Source organism: Macrotis lagotis, chromosome 7 (assembly GCF_037893015.1).
Source record: "Macrotis lagotis isolate mMagLag1 chromosome 7, bilby.v1.9.chrom.fasta, whole genome shotgun sequence".
Taxonomy (NCBI): Eukaryota; Metazoa; Chordata; class Mammalia; order Peramelemorphia; family Peramelidae; genus Macrotis; species Macrotis lagotis.
The window spans coordinates 42,618,266-42,639,397 of record NC_133664.1 but is presented as its reverse complement, the minus strand read 5'-3'; the positions used below and the strand labels follow the sequence as shown (position 1 = coordinate 42,639,397).

The following is a 21,132-nucleotide window of genomic DNA, read 5'->3' as shown; positions in this document are numbered from 1 at the left end:
AATAAGACTGTCAAAGGAGTCATATATATACATATATATATATATATATACATATATATATATATAAAGATTAGAACTCCTGTTAGTCTAAAAAAATTAATAAGGTTAAAAAAAGTTCAGAGTATACCAAGCAAATCCATTGCTGTGCATTTTCATTTTTATAAAACATTTGGTGAAAAACTGAAGTTTCCCTTTAACAAATGGCAGAAAGTTCTTTGCAATATTGCCTGAGTACAGAGAAAATAGAAGGCCTTTTTCCTGGTACCAAGCTCACTCAAGCTCCCCCTTTCTACTTGGATCAGGAGAAGTGAAGTAAGAGCCTCTACTCACTTCCTCACTCTTCTCCCAGCAAGATCAGACACTACCAAGAGAGCTGGCTCATCCCTAATAGCATAGGGAGTCATATCCCTCAGCCAGCAAGCCATATCTGCAGGAGTAGCAAAAGAGCCCTGGAGGGGTGTGGGGGCAAGAACAGGAAGGATGTGGAGGTGCCTGTTGAAAAGTCTAATGATCTAGTGCTGCCTTCTACTAACCACAGGAGAGCTGGATCTTGGAGTGGCAATGTGACGGTGGCTTTGCTGGATGCACATCAGTAAAAATAAACACATAGAACTTATGCTATGAAGTCATGATTTATTGACCACATGCCCTCAAGAGCATGACTGTTTCCCAAGGTGGCCTGGTTTGGGGCTTGGAAGGTAGACATCTGCAGTCCAGAAAAGAGCAGATCTTCAACTAAACTCATTCACCAAAAAATCTGTGCCATACCAATAAGTAATCATGACAATGGCATGGGTAGCCTCCACCTGAGATTATATGGGTTTAGAAGAAAAGAGATACTAGTAAAATTTCACTGATTTTGACTGATTGAGAGGAATTCCAGCCTAAGATTGGAAATTCTGGATTAATACCTATTTTTAAAACCTCAAACTAGAAGAAACATTGGAATAAAAACTGTTTGAAGACTTATTTTAATGAATAACTAAGGATTTATAATCTCTTAATTAGCTGCTCATAAATAAATGAAAGCTTACTATTTAATAATATTTAATAGTAATTTAGTTTGATTTAAAAAACAAGAGAGCAGAAGGAAACAGACCACCAAGACAGTGTTGTTATCATGGACCTTTTCAAATTTAGTATCCACTTAAAAAACTTAAAAAATTATGTTCGAGTTTGAGTGTCATATAATTCCCCCCTCAAGAAATTTATTTGTTTAGTGTTTTGTAGCTTGTAAGGCAATTTCGTGTGTGTGTGTGTGTGTGTGTGTGTGTGTGTGTGTATTTTCATATTATGTGTTCTTATGCATGTGTTTATACACATGCACATTTACACATTTATGTAAAATTTCATTTGTTCTTCAAAATAACCCAATAAGATGGGCAAAGGAGGAAGTAGGCTCAGAATTGTTAGTGACTTGTCTGTGTTCAGGCAGGAAGTTTTAGAGGCAGAGTGTAAATCAAGGTCTCTTGATTCTTTTAAAAAATATTTACAATATTATTACAACAAATGTCTCTCCTAAATAGATTTAGAAAGCCTAAACAGTTGGTTAAATAGACTAAGGAATGCCCAGTAATTTTATGCACATCATTTATTGATTTATCTTCCTTGCTTCCTTATTCTTGAGTAGAACAAAGGAATGTTAAATTATTTGAACATGAATTAAAAGGGTTTAAAAAAAAAGTAGAGTCCCATCACTTCTATGATAATCGGTCATGATTCTAGATCTTTTTTTGTTTCTTCATTTTAAAAAGAAGCCACCTGATTAGGGTTCAATTGCTAGACTTAGCCTCAGAAATATCTATTGCTAGAATGTCATTTAGCCCCTATAAGATTCAGTTTCCTCAGATAAAATAGGTATAACATCACAATTTTAGAGTTAGGTGAGATAGAGATAGGTGAGGGGCCAACCATTTCAGGTTGAGAATGCTCTTCTTGAGGACATACAAAGAGGGTGGAATCCTGTCTCCCACCTTCTGAGGCAGCCCATTCCCCTGAGAATATCTGTTAGGAAGCTTTTCCTGACATTAAATCAAATTTTGCCTCTGCTCCTGTTTCTACAGCCTATCAGAACCAATGAAAACCATCCTTCTCAATGACATCTCTTCGAATACTTGACAACAGCTATGGTATGTTCCTCTCAGTCTTTTCTTCTCCAGACTAGTTATGCTCTATTCCTCAACCAATTACTCAAAAGCCCAATTGTCCACCTCAAGACCTCTGCAGCATATCAGTGTCCTCAGAACTGAACACGGTCCTTCTTCGGAAGGGGTCTGACTTGGCCAGAATGTCCCAAAACACAAGAGACCTTTTTTGTGACTGACACATCACTTGGTTGCCTCTGAGCTTGTGGTCCGCTAAAAATTCAGATTTTTTTTTCAAAGGGTTGTTTCCCATCCCTCCCTTATTTTCTCCTAATGAAACACGCAATACTTGCCTCCCAGGGCTGTTGAGACAAAATGCCCATAATGTGCTTTGCAAAGCACTCTATAAATGTCAGTAGTTATTGCTAGTTTTCAGTTAAAAAGAAGTCATGTCCTCATTAGGTAGAAGCAATGGAAGTTTTCATAATGCAGAGCTTATGAATAATCAATGATAAATGCTCCCATTTCTATAGGGAAGCATTTTCAGATCTATAAAGTGCTTTACAGATATTATTTCAGTCAACCCTCACAACAGCCCTGGGAGGGAGGTGCTATTATTATTTCCAATTTATAGATGAGGAAACCGAGCTTGAGAGGTTAAACGATTGCTCACATAGCTAATAAGTATCTGAGGTAGAACTTGGATTCAGGTGTTCCTGACTCTGGGTCCAGTGCTCTACCCACTGAGCAAGACATCTGCCTGTATTACCTTTCTTAAATGAAAAGTCAGTCAAGGAGGTCATGGGAGCTCAATGTTTCATTGATACAATCCTTGTATTAGGGCCATTTGTAAAAGGGTGTTTTTCACCCAGTGCTTTCAGCCCTTCTCTGGGTCACTAGCCCACTCTTTCTGGCATCACACCCATAATCTAAAGAAAACAATGGTTGACTTACCTGTCTTCCTTGGGGTGAGAGACACACAGAACTGAAGATCAAGTTGTTTGCCATTCATTGGGCTGCAGTTGGAAACGTTGACCCAGAAGTTGTGATGTAAGTCTCTAGGCTTGGGCAGCAGTTCATCATCTCGGCTGACGATCTCTTCAGCCTTTGCCTTTTGCTCCTGGATGATCATGTAGGCTCGGCCTGTCTCACAGGACACGCCCATTCGCTCCTTGGTGAAAGTCAGATGGGCCACCTGATTGCTGGGGACCGAGATGTTCCAGGACACTGAGGTTAAAGGGGGCAGGCCCCGATCCCAGTTAGGGGTCTGCAGGTAAACTTTATCTGTGGAGTTTGGTGTCACAGTGAAAATACCTTCATCTGCAGAAAAGAAAGGAGATCTAGCTGGGTGGATTTGCTTTTTTTTCCTTTAGACATACCCTAGTGACAAGCAATACTAAAGGTATGAAACCTGGGTCCAAAATTGCCTTTGAAAGTTCGGTTTCTGAGGCCTAGAGTCAACCTGTCTTTCTGGGCTCACTGGACATTACTCCCCCTTCCATGTTCTATGAGCCAATTAAACTGACCTCTTTATTTCTCAGACAACACTCCATCTCCATGATATTGCATTGTGTTCACCTCATATCCTTGGGATGCATCCCCTTTGGCACTCCCTCATAAAGTCCCTTTTTCAGCTCAAGTGCCCTCTTCTGTAGGAAGCCTTTCCCAATCCCACCAATTCCTTGTGCCCTCCCTCCCTAACTCTTGTATATTTTTGTATTTATTCACATATATATATATACACATATGTATCAAAACTTGCTGTCTAGATTTGTATTCCCAGTACCTAGCATAAAGCAGATGCATAATGAATGTTAGTTTGTTTGTTGACTGCCTCTTCTCCCACCACTCATTCATGATGATCATAGCCTTCTTCAGAAGATTCTCTCTCTCTCTCTCTCTCTCTCTCTCTCTCTCTCTCTCTCTCTCTCAGATAATAACTGTGATTTCATTGTACTTTGATGTAAAAAAAAACAGCTCTCACCTACCAACACAGGTCAGCACTCAATCTTCAATTTATAATTTTAGTTGCCTGGGCACAGAAATAAAAGACTGACTGAGGGTCATACAGCTATTATGTTTCAGAGGTGGCATTTGAACCCAAGGCTTCCTGACTTCACAGTCAGCTCTCAAATTTTAATTAGAAAAATAACTTACATTTTACTCATCAAGAAAATTTGAGATGCTGTCAGCAGTCAGAGGGTAGGAAGAGACCTTGAGCAAGATTGACTTGGAAGGATTTTCCATAGTTGTCTTGGATGACCCCATCCAACAATAACAATGGAAATCCTTCCTTATGTCTTAATATCTATCTATAGTTTTCTATAAGAAGTCAGTGATGAAGCCTGGATTAGAAACCATTATGTCTTGAATTTTCATCTAGCCCACTGAACCATCCCATCTCCCCATTCTGATTATCAATGTATTTTTTTTTTCTTTTTAAAGGAAAAGGTAAGTGGCTATTGTATCTGAGGGAGCCCAGGAAAGCATCTCACCTTTGAGAGAGTGTATGTATGTCACTGTCATTCCCTGTTTGACAGATTCTTTAGCAAACCCTGGTAAGAATGTTCTGAGGACCACAGAGATGTTTGTTTTCACCTGAATCTTCTCAATTGACCCCCCTGGGCAAAAGGAACCAAAATGTAGATTATGTCCTAGAACAGCAGTGGCCAGCATGTAACTGAAGGTGGTTCTGCAGTTCTTCTCATGAGTGTGCTGCTGAAGCTTGTGGGTAGGAGTCAGCTGCAGGCTGATCTTGTCCTTTGGAACGAGCAGCTTCCATGTATAGTCGCGGAGCTGGACAGGCAGCTGGATGATGTCACTCGAGACGAGAAGTTGGTAGGGCTTCTTGCTACAGTATCCAGAGTCTAAACAGCCTACGCAAATAAAGGGAGAAGTGCAACCAATCAGATGAGCTTGAGTCAAGAACCTGCTTATACACCAGGACACTCTACACTGGTTTTTTAAAAAAAGAAGTAATCTCTTATCTCATGGAACTTATTACATATGAAATTTATGTTAATATATTAAATATTAAATAGGCCAAAGATATTTTAGGGGATGGTTCCCTTTCTTATGAAACTAAAATCATAGGATAGGCAGAAAAATCCCAAAGTCATTAGATACTAGGGCTCAATACAATAAAACTTTGGATTTTTTTTCAGTCTTTGTGAGAAATTTGGATTTGAGTAATGGTTCAGTCATTTACTTGCTGAGCGTGATCCTGGATAAGCAGGCTAACTTTTGTGGGTTCCAGTTTCCCCATCTTTAAATGAGGAGTGGGGACTAAGGTTTTGTCCAGTTCAAGTAAAAATTGGACACATTTATGAATCACCCACTCTAGGAGGGAGAGAAAGTGAGAAAAAGCAAGGGAGAGAAAAATAAAAAATGACAGATGCTTCAATCAAGGTCACTCACAATCTAATAGGAGGACTGAGAGAAGTCTAGAGAGAAACATGGTGCCTGGGAGCACATGATTAGGGCATAGGAAAGATCTTGACTAATACTATAAGAAATGTGAAAAAGGGAGAGATCTGTTTCATCTAAGGTTTGGAGGGGAGGGAAAGTATAGATCCGTGCATGTTGTATCTGAAATGTTATTTAGAAGATTCAATAGATAGTGATGTAGAAGCTATGACCTACAAGTATGGGCTCAATCTGTGTGAAAGTGCAAAGGTCAGAGAGTATGAGAAGAACAGTATGGTCTGGAAGCCTTGAATGACAAACTCAAGTTTTGAAGCAGAGGAATGAAATGGTTAGACCCATCTTTAGGAAGATCATGTTGGCAGTGGAATGAAGGGGATAGAGAAGAGATTGAACAGGGACAAGGAGTCCAGACAAGAGGAAATGAAGGTTTCATCTAAGGGCAGAGGCCATGTGAGTAGAAATGAAGGGTTAGGTGGATGAGGCCTATGGCCTAGGAACACTCAACAAGCAACATAGACTTGGCAATTGGTTGAAAATGGAGGGAGAGGTTATTGTCAAAGATGACATAGAGTAGGCACTTAATAAATGGCTAATTTAAGTTTCAAAAAGTCTGAATGATTAAAGGGATGGTAGTCCCATTATGAGAAATAGGAAAGTTAGATGGAGTTGCACATTTTAAGGGAAGAGTTTGGGACATGCTGATTTTTGAGAGAAACATCCAAGCTGAGGTGTCAGTAGGAAGTAGGAGGAAGTAGGAAATGGTGGGAGATCCTACCTCTAAAATTCTATGATTCGTTCTTTCTTTCTATCTATCTATCTACAGGGCACTGGGTTAAGTGACTTGCCCAAGGTCACACAGCTAGGTAATTAAATGTCTGGAGTTGGATTTGAACTCAGGTCCTCCTGACTCTGGGACTGGTGCTCTATCTACTGTACCACCAAGCTGCTTGATTTTATTTCCTAAAAAATTGTTTTTGGAGATTCATCAATTTCATTTTTCTCAGGCAAAAATTCTTAACTTTTTTAACATTATGGAGCCCCTTTGGCGGACTGGTGGGTACTTAATGAGTATTTACTGAATTAAACCATTACATTTCAAGTTTTGGGGGTCAAGTAGAACTCTCCTTCCACTGTTTCAGAAAACAAAAAGGGGTGGTGGTATGATGGGGCACATAGAGCAGGGAAAAAATGCAAAGAAACAAAACACAAGAAACCTAGAGTCTGTAGGCGGGAGATAGGAGGCCAGAGCATGCCAAGAACAAAAAAACAAGTCCTACTGATTGTTTTTTCCGCGAAGATCCACAGGCGGGTCATGTCATCACAAAGAAAAGAAATGTTATATTTGTGGCCAGATATCATGGTCAGGTTGGGGCTGCATTTTCTAGACCCTTCACAGATCAAGCAGGCAGGAACAAAGTGCCGGCTCATCTTGACTGGTTTTGGCTCGATGGTCATCCACATGGTTTTTTCATGGGTTAGATCAACTGTGTAGACCTTGTCTGGAAAAAACAACAACAAAAAAAACAGAGATAGGGAAAAAAGGTCAGTAGCAATCAAATGAAAGATAAGGTCAACTGCCTGCTGCAGAGGAGAATTTGGATTTGGAGCCAAGGAGACCTGACTTGGAATTCTGTTGTGGATACTAACTACCTGAGTGACCCTGGACTAAAGACTTCAGTTATCTGAGACTTAACCTTCCATTCCAGTAAAATGGGAGGAATAACAGCTCCTGCCCTCAGGGTTATTGTGAGCATCAAATGATCCTTTGTACTATGCAAGTCTAGAAATAGCATATTGTAGGGAATTTAGAGGCAGGAAGACTTGGATTCAAATCCTATCTCAGACCTGGGCAAACCTGCTCCATGATTTTGGGCCTGGGTTTGTTCATTGGTAAAATTAGATTGGAGATTTCATTATAAGAGCCATTAGACTATGTTTCTTGAAGACAGGGGCTGTCTTATGCCTCTTTTGTATTTTCAATGCTTAGCACAGTTCTCAAATGTAGTATAAATGTCTGAATTGGAAATTAAAATGAGATCTCTAAGGTCCTTTTGAGTTCTAGGTCTATGATTCTTTAAGCATCAGTAATGGAATTTGGACCCAGGTTTCCTGACAATAGGCCCAGCACTTTATAGCATATCTAACTGAGGGATAAAAGATTTCAATTTTATTCAATTTTATTTTTAATTTGTGGAATAAAGCAAGCATTTTCATAACACAGTACAATAAAAAAGATGTACATGAAACTGCAAATCTACTATATATAACTTGTTATTCTTTTCAAAATATACAACATTATCATGTAAATATAGATGTGTATGTATGTGTGTATATAAAATTATTCTCTCTATACTTTTATTTAACAGTTCTTTTCCTGGATATAGATGGCTCTTCATGTCCTTTATAGGTATTTATAATAGACATAATAACTTATTCACTCAAAATCATTCTTACAATACTATTACTGTCATTGTATATAATGTTCTCTTGGTTCTGCTCCTCATTACTTCATGCAATTCTTTCCATGTTTTTCTAAAATCTTTGAGCTCAGTATGTCTTATAGCATAATAGTGTTCTGTCATAATCATATACTTCAGCTAGGTGGCGCAATGGATAGGGTTCGAATCCAGGTATAGATACTGGATACTTACTAGCTGAATGACCTTGGACAAGTCACTTAACCCTGACTGCCTCTCATCCAGGACCATTTCCAGTCATCCTGATTCATATCTGGCCACTAGACCCAGATGATTCTGGAGGAGAAAGTGAGGCTGGGGACTTAGCACAGTACCCCCTCACTCAAATCCAATTCATGTGCTTGTCATGGTATTACCTCCCTGATATCATGGTCTTCTTTGAGAATGAAGGACAAACACCATCATCATACTATGACTTTTTCAGCCACTCCTCAATTGATGAGCATTCCTGCAATGTCCAGTTCTTTGCCATCTTAAAGAGAGTTGCTGCATACATTTTAGAACATAGAGGTTCTTTTTCAAAATTTAAAGTTGCCTATATGGATTTGGAGATAAAGTGACCTGGGTTTTGAAACCTGACTCTGCTACAAACTATATGAATGTCTTTGGACAAATCACTTGAACTCTCTGGGGTTCAGTTTTTCCATCTGTAAAAAAAGGAGGGGAAAGATATTCTTCGTTTTTAACTCATATTTCTATTGACATCAAACATATTTAAGAAAGTTGGAGACATTGAGGATTGCTGACAACTGGCACTAACTATACTTCCCCCCTTGCATAGATTTTAATTGTAAATAATTCTTATACTTAGAATATTATTCTTAAACTTGTGATTTACTTAAACAGGATATGAAAAAAATCTAGAAAACTTTTGAAGCACTATTTGAAGAAAAACTACTGAAAAATAATATTAGATTGTCATCCACTAGATTGTAAACTCCTTGAGGGTAGGAACTGGCTTTTGTCTCTTCCCAGCTTAGTACAGTGTCTTTAATAAATGTTTACTGAATTGAATTAATATGAAAGGTATGCTTTGACTATTTGTAATAGAAAAGAAAGTTTTTGGGAAAAGAAATAAGAAAAGGTCCCCCCTCCCCTCAAAACTGTCATCTCCTGCCCTAATAACTCTAGGAAAGGTTAGCTTGAAATTATCAACCAGTGCCTGGAGTAGGGAGATGCTAGGAGAAAAGTTGCCAAAAACTAGGGCTAGAACTGAAGGTGACACAGGGTGCACTCAGAGATGTTGAGATACAGTCCATCTGTTAGGTTACTTGCTTGCACTAGCATTCCAAAAGGGATTAATCAGGAGAAAATGCCTTCTGACTTTTATCTCCAGCTAGTCATTAGCTGAGTAAAAAAAAAAAATCTGTTTTGACATAACAGGCAATTTCATCAGGATCTTTTCAATTACACAAATATCTAAGCGATGGAAACCTGGCAATGGCTATATAAGAGGGCAAATATATTGGGACTAAAATCTAGTGATGGGGGCCATTCCTCCCTCACCTCCCTCAGTTTTCCAACAATATTTCATGTATGCTTTTGCAGATTCTAGAACAGCACGATTGAAAAACTTATTGATCACCATTTTGTTTCAAGATGGCACACAAGCATAGATCAGATTTAAAGCATATTTTATATGCTTTCTCATGACAGTAGGGAACTTTGGTCAAAATTAATCAGGTCCTTTTTTTGGTCATTCTCTGGGTTCATATCAAGCAGTTGAGGTAGAACACAGATCTCTCTTTGAGAGCCAACTAACATGGACAGTGGAATCATTCTCATTCTTTAGACACTGAGGAATGCCAAGGGGACTTCAGTTCTTTCAGTCAATGTAATAAGCATTTATTGAGTGATTATTATATACAAGTCACTGTGCTAAGTGCAATATAATTCAGTGGAAAGAGTGTAAGCTTTGGAATTGAAAGATCCAAGTTCAAATTCTGACTCTTCCATTTATTCTCTGTGTGACCTTGGTCCTCAGTTTCCTCAACTATAAAATAAGGAAGTTGGACTGGATGGCCTTGAAGTCCCCTTCCATTTCTAAATCTATGGTCCTATGACTTTCAACCCAGCAATAGGATTCAACAAATATGTTGAAATTTTTTGTATTATGCCATTTTATATTTGTCTTAAACATGTCAAGCTTGGTATTCTAGTTAGGATAAGTTTAACCCAGAAGTTCTTCACCTGCTTTTGCGTCACGGACCCAGCTGGTGGTCTGGTAAAGACTATAGTTGCTTTCTCAGAATAATGATTTTAAATGTACAAAATAAAATGCATAAGATTCAAAAGGAAATAAACTATATCAAAATATAAGAAAAGAAAACCAAGACCATGGATTCCAGTTTGAGAACCCAGAATTCAATCTTAGATTGACTTTACAAATTAATAATAATATTATGAGGGGTGGCTAGGTGGCACAGTGGATAGAGCGCTGACCCTGGATTTAGGAGTACCTGAGTTCAAATCTGACCTCAGACACTTAATAATTACCTAGTTGTGTGGCCTTGGGCAAGCCATTAATCCCATTGCTTTGCAAAAACCTTAATAATAATAATAATAATAATAATAATAATAATAATAAAAATAAAATAATAATAATAATAATAATAATATGCTTGATAGATTCTCATACTGAGAATAACTGAAAGTTCTTTACTTTTAAAATAAAATATTATGGGTTGGAAATTTTACTAAATTAAACACTAGTGAAATCCCCCAAATGTTTTTTAATAGAATCTTGGGAATATGAAAATTCTCGCCTAGAAGACTATGGTATCTTCTTTGTTTTTGATTTTCCCCCCCTTTATCAAATAAAAAGCCTTCTAGGTTTCAGGAGTCACACAGAACATACTCAATCCTACTAGCTACCCTAAAGCAAATTTATCGGGGCTCACAGAAGTCTTAGAACACAGTGTAGAATCTGACACAACACCTCTAGTCATGTATTAATCCATTTAAAAGAATATCATTCTCTATTTTATCCACAGCTGCCCTGATATTTCTATAACTTCAAGTTTCTTCTCTTATGGTGTAAGAAAATATAACAGAAACACTCTACATATAGCCAACCCATGCTGGAAACTCACTGATAACTACCACCTTTTGTATATGGCAGTGCCACATAACCCACTCATGAGTCTATTTTCTTAGCTTTATTTTTCCTCTGTAAATCTTTGTAAGAATGACCTATTGGAGGGTATCCGTAATGGATCTTCCCTTGACAATTTGCAAATTCCCTCCTAGACAAATGGAATTTTCTTCTACTTTTGTTTATTTGCTTTATCACATAAATGGCCATTAGAACTTCATAAGAGTCACATAGAACATATTCAAAGCTACTAGCTACTCTAAAGCATATTTCTAGGTAGAGGAAAGCACGGGTTTGGGTTTAGGTAGCATAGTGACTGCTGAGCTTGGTATCAGATGGACTTGAGTTCAAAACCAGCCCTAGAAGCTTACTAGCTATGTGACCCTGGACAAGTCACTTAACTTTAAATTGTTAGAGTTTTTTAATCTGTAAAATGGGGGTGATGATAATTGTACCTAATTTTCAGGGTTGTAAGAATAAAGTGAGATAATAAATTATTATCATGAATAATAATTATTCATGCAACATACTTAATAAAAGTTGTTTTATTTTCAATTATGAAATGTAATAAAATATAATTAAATATAAGGTGGTGATGTACCCCCATCTTACACACACAAGGACTTAGGGCTGAAGGGATCATAGCAACCATCTAATCCAATCACCTCATTTTACAAAGAAAACTATCCCAAAGACACATAGTATATTTCTGAGGTAGATCAGAGCCTATATCTTCCTGACTCCAAGCCCAGAATGCTAACCACTACAACATGCTGTTTCTACTTTGTGTCTCATGTAATTGTTAAGATCAGAGGAGATCACTTAATAAATTTGACCACAGAGATGATTATTCCATAGCCTTCTGATTGTTAATGTGGAGCAAGGCAGGAAAGAGAAAGATGAATGCTCACTAAAGGTTTCTACTCTCCTCACAAAGCATGTCCTGCCCAGGGATTTCCTACAGGAGGTAAGGCCTTCCAGATGCTTGTGTTTGTGAATGACTGCATCAAGCTCCACATGTATTAGGCTCTGCCAGGCCTCCTCAATGAGAAGCTTTGTCACTGAAGAAACTGTCCAAAAAACCCCAAAAGAAAAAAAAAAACAGCTAAAAATTGCCTTTAGTTGAGACTATGACATACAGTTGGAAGGCCAGTCTGCAGACAGTACCAATGGGTAAGAGGTTGGCCTTTGAACAGAACAGTTGATCACAAAGGACAAACTGTGATAGATTATATTAACCACTGTGCATTGCTTCTGATGTTCCAACCTACTTCTCCACACTTCCTTTCCATGGAAAAACCCCAGTATGGAATAGGAGAAATGGCACTGAACATTCCAGCTGAATAAGTCAAGTCATGGGACCCAGTCTGAATCCTGGTTCTGCTTGAATTCTTTCTGTTTGACCCTGGATGACTCACTTAACCTCTCAGGGCCTCAGTTTCACCATTTATAATATAAGGGTGCCAAATAAGACTAGATGGTTTCTAAAGCATTTTCTAATCCTGGATCGATGCTCATAGGAAATGTTCTCCCTATTGAAAATCTATTTTTAATACTATTTTGCTCCCCCCAATGCATATTAAAACAATTTTTAACATGTTTCTTTTTAAAAGTTTGGGTTCCACATTCTATCCCTTCCTTAGATGGTTAAGCAGTCTTATTATAGTTTATACATGTACAATCATAACATTTTCATAATATTCATTTTATACAAGAAGACTCAGACAAAAAAAAGAAAGTGAAAAATAATGTTTCACTCCGCATTCAGACAATATTACTTCTTTCTTTGGAGGCAGATAATAAGTTTCATCATGAGTCCTTTGGGATTATCTTAGATAATTGTATTGCTCAGAGTAGCTAAATACCACTGCTAGTTTTCTGTATCTGAATTCTTTTGTTAAAAAGGGAAAGGAACCTACTTGCACAAAAATATTTATAGCAACTTTTTGTGGTAGCTAAGAATTGGAAATGGAATGGATCCCTATCCATTGAGGAATGGCTGAACAAGCTATGGTATATGATGGTGATGGAACACAATTGTTCAGTGATAAATGACAAGCAAGGTGATTTCAGAAAAACCTGGAAAGACACATAAATTGATGCAAAGTGAAGTGAGCAAACAAAAATGTGCATACCCTTTAATCTAGCAATACCACTACTGGGTCTATACCATGAAGAGATGATGAAAAAGGGTAAAAACATCACTTGTACAAAGTGAAGTGAGCAGAATGAGGAGAACCTTGAAATAGCAATAACAAAAATAATATCCATATAGTGCTTAACAGATTGTAAAATCACTTTGCAAATATTCTCATTTTCTCCTCTTAATGACTTAGGGAGGTGGGTACAAATATTATCCCTGTTTTCCAGATGATGAAGTTGAGGCTTAAATAGATTAAAACTTATTTGCCTACAGTCACCCAACATTTGGCTGAGGTGGGATTTGAACAGGTCTTTTTGACTTCAGGTCCAGTAATCTATCCATTGTGCTACCTAGCCAACAATTCTTGAGAAGCTAAAGTTACAGGGGACTAAATGAGCAATGGAAAGACACTCATGGGCATATAAAATATATACAATGATGACCCAAGGGCAAAAAGTAGAAGGGATTTTTTTTGAGGAAAAATTGTGATTAGAAAAGGCCACTCCACTACATGAGGAGTAAGAAGAGCAAAGACAGATAGTTTGAGAAGCACACTAATGCTCCAGCACATTGGCTAGGTCCTCTGGGGATGGAGAACAAGGATAGGAGTAGAATGGATTAGGAGGGCATGGATGAGCAGAGATGTGCTTTGAGAGGATGAAGACCTGTATCAATGACATTATGGATCCATAACAGTATGAAAACAACCCAGCCTTCCTTAGAAGTTGAAGGTCTTTTAGAATGTACAGATGAACTCCACCAGGGTCAGGAGGATTTGAGTTAAAATCTGTCCGCTGATACTTCCTAGCTATGTGACCCTTAGAGAGACATTTAACTTTTCTCAACCTCAGAGTCCTTATCTATAAAACATGGTTAATAATGTCCTCTACAGCCCTAAGTTGATGCCGGGTTCAAATGAGAAGATAGATGTAAGGTGCTAGCCCTCTATAAATATAAAGCCTCCAGTTTAAAGTATAGGCAAAGGAGAGTTGGGCCTGTTATTTCATCAATATGGAGAATTTCTAGTATTGAAACCCCCTCTACCGATACAGATCATCAACTCATCTATAACTTATAGTCTTAGAGAGGTTGCCTGGGACACTGAGAGATGAAATACATGCTGATAAGGGGGAGAGCAATTTCACATAGTTGCTTTGTGTCAGAGGCAAGGTTTGAACCCAGGTTGCCAGTCTTCAAATCCAGTTCTCTCTATTATGGCATACTGCCTCAGGGGGAGGATGTTTTAGAACACTCTTTTTTCTAAAGAATAAAATATTAAGGCATAGATTATAAAAGTCCAAGCCACCTCTGAGCTCTCAGAGCTAATTACATAATAAGATAATTACATCAGAAGGCAAGACCTTCTGAACAGTTTTGAAGTTGCATTACACAAGGGTGGAGGGGTGGAAGAATTAGGTCAATGTGGAACTGAAATGCTTCTATGGTGCAACGAGAGGGGCATAAAGCTCAGCAGTGACAAAAGTGATTGTTCTGGGATTGTCTCAAAGTCCCCAGATATGAAGCAAAGATATCCAAGGTGGCTTTCAATGGAGCAAAATGCATTTTGGGATATTTAACAACCATCTGACTTGTTTTCAAAGGTGGGGTGCTGGGCTTAACATTACCCAAGCACACTTTGGACAGCTTCAGGAGACAACCGTCACCCACAGGTTCATAGCTGACTTACTCCCTATTTCCAAGAGCTCCAGGCAAATTACACATTACTCATCCTAAAACACAGAATGGGAATTTCTCAACAGTGTTTATGCTCACTTGGTTCAGAACTATCATATATTTTCCAGGAAAACTTGTGGGAATTGAGGAGATTAAGGAAGTGGTAAATTATGAGAACTGAATGAACCACATTGACTCCATTTTGTAATTCAGTTCTGGAACTAGCTCACTTCCCTTCTATTGAATTATGGGATTTGCCCAACTTCTGTCATGTGAGAAAACTTTATTCTATTATAGGAAATGGGGAAAGAAACCCTATTGTATTGTTTGAATCTATGCATGACTGGGAAGCACCTCAACCTGTTTAAGGATCTAGGTTATGTTGCCTAGAAACTGTCAGATCCTAAGACTGACTTAGCAACCCAACATGTCTTACCTGACGCTGTACAGATCTATCAGTTATTGGGGTTTTTTTTAGGTTTTTGCAAGGCAAATGGTGTTAAATGGCTTGCCCAAGGCCACACAGCTGGGTAATTATTAAGTGTCAGAGACTGGATTTGAACCCAGGTACTCCTGACTCCAGGGCTGGTGCTTTATCCACTACACCACCTAGCTGCCCCCCAGTTATTATTTTTATGCTCCTTTGATTGTTCATAGTCACTTGGGGGAAGGGTGACATCGCTTTTTTTTCCTGATTTTAGGGAATTGCATTTATTTGTTCTCCCCCTTCCAACTTGGAAAGTGCCTTCTCTTACCTCCAGTTAGAAATCAGATTACCTAATATATCCTGGTTAATTGTTTCACTTTAATTAATTGGCTTTATTTTATTAGTTGTTTTTAGTGTTTTAAAAATCTGTCTCCCCTTGTCTTCAGGGTCCAGTACCAAAGCTGAGGAAGGCAACTGGTCCCAATTTGTTAGGCAATTGGCAATATTGCTTAATAAATTGGTATGCTCCGAAGCTTGAAACTGTGCTTCCTCAATCATTTCATCTTTCATCTACCACAAATAGAAAAATGTTTCTATACAATTTTTTTTAATAATTACCTCCACTGAGGAGGAAATGTCCTAAAAGACCAAACTCAAGGGAACACATTAGCTAGTGCAGTCCCTGTCACACACAATGGGTACCTACTAGCTGCTGGATCCGTCAGTGAGGTCCAACATTCAGACATCTGAGATCCTGCTCCAACATTTTCACTTGGATTAGCCTGGAGTTGATATGTTCTTTTGTTTTGTTTTATTTTTTGTTGTTGGTTTTTTTTTTTGCAAGGCAATGAGATTAAGTGACCTGCCCAAGATCAACTAGGTAATTATTAAGTGACCGAGGCTACATTTGAACTCAGGTCCTCCTGACTCCAGGACAGGTGCTCTATCTACTGTTCCACCTAGCTGCCTTGGTATATTCTAATGGAAAGAAGGAAACCTGGATTTCAGTTGCAAGACCTTTGGCAAGTCACTTCACTTGGTCTCTCTGGGCCAATAAAATAAGGACAATACTCACTCTACCTCACTCATGGGGTCCTTATGAGAAATAAATGAGATAATGAATGAGAAAACATAGAGTTCTAAGGAGTTATGCCAATACAAAGTATTACATCCCTTTTATTCTTCAATCTCAGTCATAAGAGAAGGGGAAGAAAATGACAGATGAGTCTCCTTTAAATGATATTCAAGGCCCTCTACCATGGAGTCTGCCATACACCAGGTAGTAGGATGGCCTAATGGCCATTTTGTGCATTTTGGCATTCCCTAAAGAGAACCTGATCCATATTGGAAGTCAGTAACATTGTAATGACTAGCATTCAGCTAGTAAGTAATTTATTTGGGAATTGATTGGGTGCTCTCGACTCCAAGCCATGTGCTTTATTCTTTACACTAGAAGGGTCACACATTTGGACATAACACTTTCCAGTGGGACAGAACCAGAGTAAAATGTAATTGAAATTTTGTTAACAAAATAAATAAAAATATCATAATGTTAATATGTGATTTTCTAAGCCAACAGGCAGCCTGCAGGGATCTTTATGTATTTTTAGTGATTCCTGTTTCTATTTGAGTTTGATACCACTAATCCATACCACTTGGATCCCTAAGAGTAGTAGTAGTAGTAGTAGTAGTAGTAGTAGTAGTAGTAGTAGTAGTAGTAGTAGTAGTAGTAGTAGTAGTAATAGCAGTAATAATAGTAGTAGTGGTAGTGGTGATGATAGTAGTGGTAGTAGTTGTTTTTGTTGTAGTGTAGTGGTAGTGGTAGTGGTGCTGGTATTGGTGCTGCTGGTGCTAGTGGTGGTAGTAATATTGGTGATGGTGGTAGTTGTAGTAACAAATAGCAGCTAGCATTTTGAGATTTACAATGTGTTTTGCATAGATCTCATTGGAGACCTCCTTTCCAGGCACATACTTCTCAAGTTGTCTTCCAAACCTGCCCCTGCACTTTTCCTTTATGCCTCCCTATGTTTACCTGTTGAACACTGATCTGTTAAGCTATTAAATATCACACTCCATTGCATTCCTGCCAGAAGTCTCCCCTGCTCAGTTGGGCTGCCAATGACTGCCCTCTCATGGCTCCTCCTTTCCCCCTTATAACCTAAATCCTGAGTATTATAGTTACCTAGGAAAATCTCATCTCCTTACCAGACTGTAAGCTCCTTTAGCATAGGATCTATGTCTTATCTAAATTTTGTATCCTTCCCAGCACCCAGAAGAAGCTTAATAAATGTTTGCTGATTCACACAGGATTGCATTTTTTTGGGTTGTTCTTTCAGTCTGGAATGGGAGACAGGGCAGTTCTGAGGGATACAGTATAGCCCGGGAAAGAAGAATTGAGGTGAGAATTCTTAGAAAATAGAGTTTTCAATATGTCTATCTCAGAGATTCTTTTCCTAGGATCTATGAGCTTAAAAAAGAATTAGATAGCTGTATTTCAATATAGGCAGTAGGCATGGTAATTAGAACACCAGACCTAGAGTCAGGAAGGCTTAAGTTCAATACTAACTATTTGACTCTGATCAAGTCGCTTCACCCTATTTGTCTCAATTTCCTCATCTGTAAAATGAGCTGGAGAAGAAAATGGTGAACCAAAAAAGAAATCCTCAAAGGGGGTCACAGAGGCAACCATAACTGAAAAAACTGAACAATACTATTATAATTGGGTTGGTTTCTTTTCTAATCCTAAGCATTTTATACATTTTAAAACATTTGTCTAACAGTTTCATTAGACATTGCCAAAGAATCCATGCCTTTAAACATGTTAAGAACCTTGGTTTCTCTGTTAGAGCCATAGAAAAAAATCTCTCAGAATAAAAACTATCTCTTACCCCTTGATGGTGGAAGGCAAAAGCCAAACAAGCATTTCTTAAGAAACTACTGTTGCCTTAGATTTTCTCATGTAACAAAACTATTCTGTGAGGCAGGTGTTATTAGCCCCATTTTACACCAGAGAAAGCTAAGGCAAACAGGTTAAACGATTTGCCCAGGGTCACTCAACCAGTCTGAGGCTGGATTTGCACTAGGATCTTCCTGGCTGTAGGTCCAGAGGCTATCCACCTAGCTATAAGCAGAATTCTTTGTTAATTAAATGACCCCTAAAGTTCATTTTTCTTTCATGTTTGGATCAAAATGAAGCCTACATTTGATATAAGCTACAGCCCAGAGAAGCCACACAGCTCAGCACTGAGAGACAACCTTGGAGCTAGGAAGACCTGAGTTCAAATTGGACACATACTGGCTAGGTATCCTAACATTCCAGTGCTCCTAGGCTTTTCTCAAAGACTCTTAAGTTGAAGAGGAGGTACCTACGCACATTAGGGAGTTCCTCATACTGAGAGCCTAGATCCAGACCAAGAAAAAGATAAATATCCTATTTAGGAATGTGTCTAAAACGGACATAAATTATAGGTTTAAAGATTTTAGGGGTTGGAGAGAAACTTGGAAGACCTTTTCAGGAGAGTTTCATCATAACTATGATAAACAAATCAAAATTCTAAGTTCATCTCCTCCCTCAGACCTTTTCACATCTGTTTTCAATTTAGCATTTTGTTTACAGAACTGTCAACACAGAATAGAATAGTGAAAATCTGTATGTGACCAACTAAAAAAATTCAAGCCTGAGAGGAATACTTAGAGGGGGAGAATGTCTTCTGCTAACCTATTACTGGCACAAATTCAGTCAAGACACCAAAGAAAATGAGGTTCCATTTCTTTCTTTTTTGGGGGGGGTTTACAAGTTAAGGGGGTTGTGTGACTTGCCCAAGGTCACATAGCTAGGTAATTATTAAGTGTCTGAGATCAAATTTGAACTCAGATCCTCATGACTCCAGGGCTGGTGCTCTATCCCACTGTACCACCTGGCTACCTCTGGTTCCATTTCTTAAGATGTTTGCTGAAATAATCACAAGTTCCCCCGTAGCTACATGAATTTCTTAGAGTTTGAAGACCCATCAAATTCTTAAGATTCAAAGTACTGGAACAAATACTTCTCCCTTGGGATCCAAGGAACCACAGAAATTATGGTCTCTGGTTAAGATGAGTTGTGCAGATAGACATGTGGTTTCCACATTCTCATTGGACACAGGCCTGGTCTTGAAAAAAAAGCCAGCCCACCATTCCATGTGTATATTTTAAAACTTGCTCTTTTGCCTCCAAGGAAATACACCAGAAGTAAAATAAATAGTCTCATCATTCTTCAACGATCCAGCATCCAGGACCAATCACCCTGGACAAGTGGTTATTATTTATAAGGCTGGTCAACATAATGGACCCCTCAGACACTTTTTCAGTCCTGTGACTTGCTCCTTGAATTGATTTAGCACCTTCCATCTCACTATGCCAAATGCAGATATAAAGGGTTGACCCAATTACCCTCTCAGAACTAAAGAAACTAAATCTATATAAGCTAATTTTCCTGGAATCTTGAAGCAAGTACCCTAGCAGAACTTGGAGATGATTAGAACTGGAAGAGGTCCTAAAAATCATCTTTCTGACCCCCTCATTTCAGAGAGGAGGAAGATGATGATAAATTCAGAACCTCTCAAAGCAGTTTCCATTACCCAGTCCTGGACTTCTCCCTCTGAGGCCAACTGGCTTACTTGCAGCAAAACTGGATCTACAATAGCTTCTGGCAAGGAACTGTGCATATCTCTAGCAACCTACTTTCTGAACCCTGAAGGGGTCAGAGTCCAAGAGAGCTTGGAATGGCCACTATGGGGAAGGCGGAAGTACAACTACGCTTCTGCGTCATCTCAGTCTCATGATACAGTGAGATAAGCCAGGTAAATGTATTTCCTATACATCATCCCTAGTTGAGCAAGAGACTTAGAGAAGGATGAGAAAGAAATCAGTGAATTGAGTTTTACTTACTGCCTTCATTTTTAGGATGCTGAACCAAAACTTGAAAAAGCAGTCGGAGGATCCCTGGATTTTGGGAATCCTGATCACAGCCTTGCAAGGAAAGGTTGAAATTTCCAGCCATGTTACCCGGCTGCTCATCTCCAAGTTGAAACACCTCTGGGTTAGTGAGTGATCCTGGGATATAGTACTCGACCCTTTCCTCCTTCTTCTCACAGTTGGAGAGGTTGTACTGGAGAAAAGATACACTGGCTCGGAGGTGAGGGGGGATGACAAATTGCCATGACATGAGCTCGTCTTCTGGGAATCCCTTGGGGTAGTTGGCCGACATTAGGGTTGCTGAACCCTCTCCTTCAAACACAGATTCAATGATGCAGAGTCCTGTTGGGTGGAGCAAATCAAAATGCATCAAGAGGCCATGAGAACATACCACCCCCCTTCCAATCATTCATGGTTATGGAGCTGAAAATCTGGCAATGTGAGTTTAATATCCCGGTATCTTTCAAATGATAACTAGCATATTTGATAATGGTATGTTCTGCTAAAGGGAGAGAAACTTGATTAGAAAAAAATGAAAATTAAGAGAAAGGAAATATAAAGAACTGGATAGGATAAAAATAAAGGGTAAAGAAAGCAAACAATACCCAGAAATTTCGGAATTGAAAAGGGACCATCAAGCCCAGAGGCATTTGACATATAGTCTATACACTGCATGCTACCCACAATGCTCCTGAGTGTGGCCCAAAACAAATTAACATTTAATTGGGAAATATTTAACAAGACAAATAAAATAGTGATGATATTACATTTGAAAACTAAGTCAATCTGTAGCCCCCAGGATGCTCATATTGGAATTATAGTCCTTATTTCTAACTGAATTTGACACTACT

At 38.6% G+C, this 21,132-nt stretch overlaps 1 protein-coding gene across 1 annotated transcript in view; it reads right to left on the bottom strand.

Moving 5' to 3' along the window:
- The window catches only part of CDCP1 (CUB domain containing protein 1), a 77,886-nt gene that overhangs the window by 16,626 nt on the left and 40,128 nt on the right, over positions 1 to 21,132 (bottom strand). The window contains exons 4-7 of the mRNA XM_074195214.1: positions 20,255 to 20,623; positions 6,788 to 7,009; positions 4,580 to 4,960; positions 3,039 to 3,404 (exon numbers count right to left, since the gene is read on the bottom strand). Coding sequence (XP_074051315.1) covers positions 3,039 to 3,404; positions 4,580 to 4,960; positions 6,788 to 7,009; positions 20,255 to 20,623 — 1,338 coding nt within the window. The remainder of the gene's footprint in view (positions 1 to 3,038; positions 3,405 to 4,579; positions 4,961 to 6,787; positions 7,010 to 20,254; positions 20,624 to 21,132) is intronic.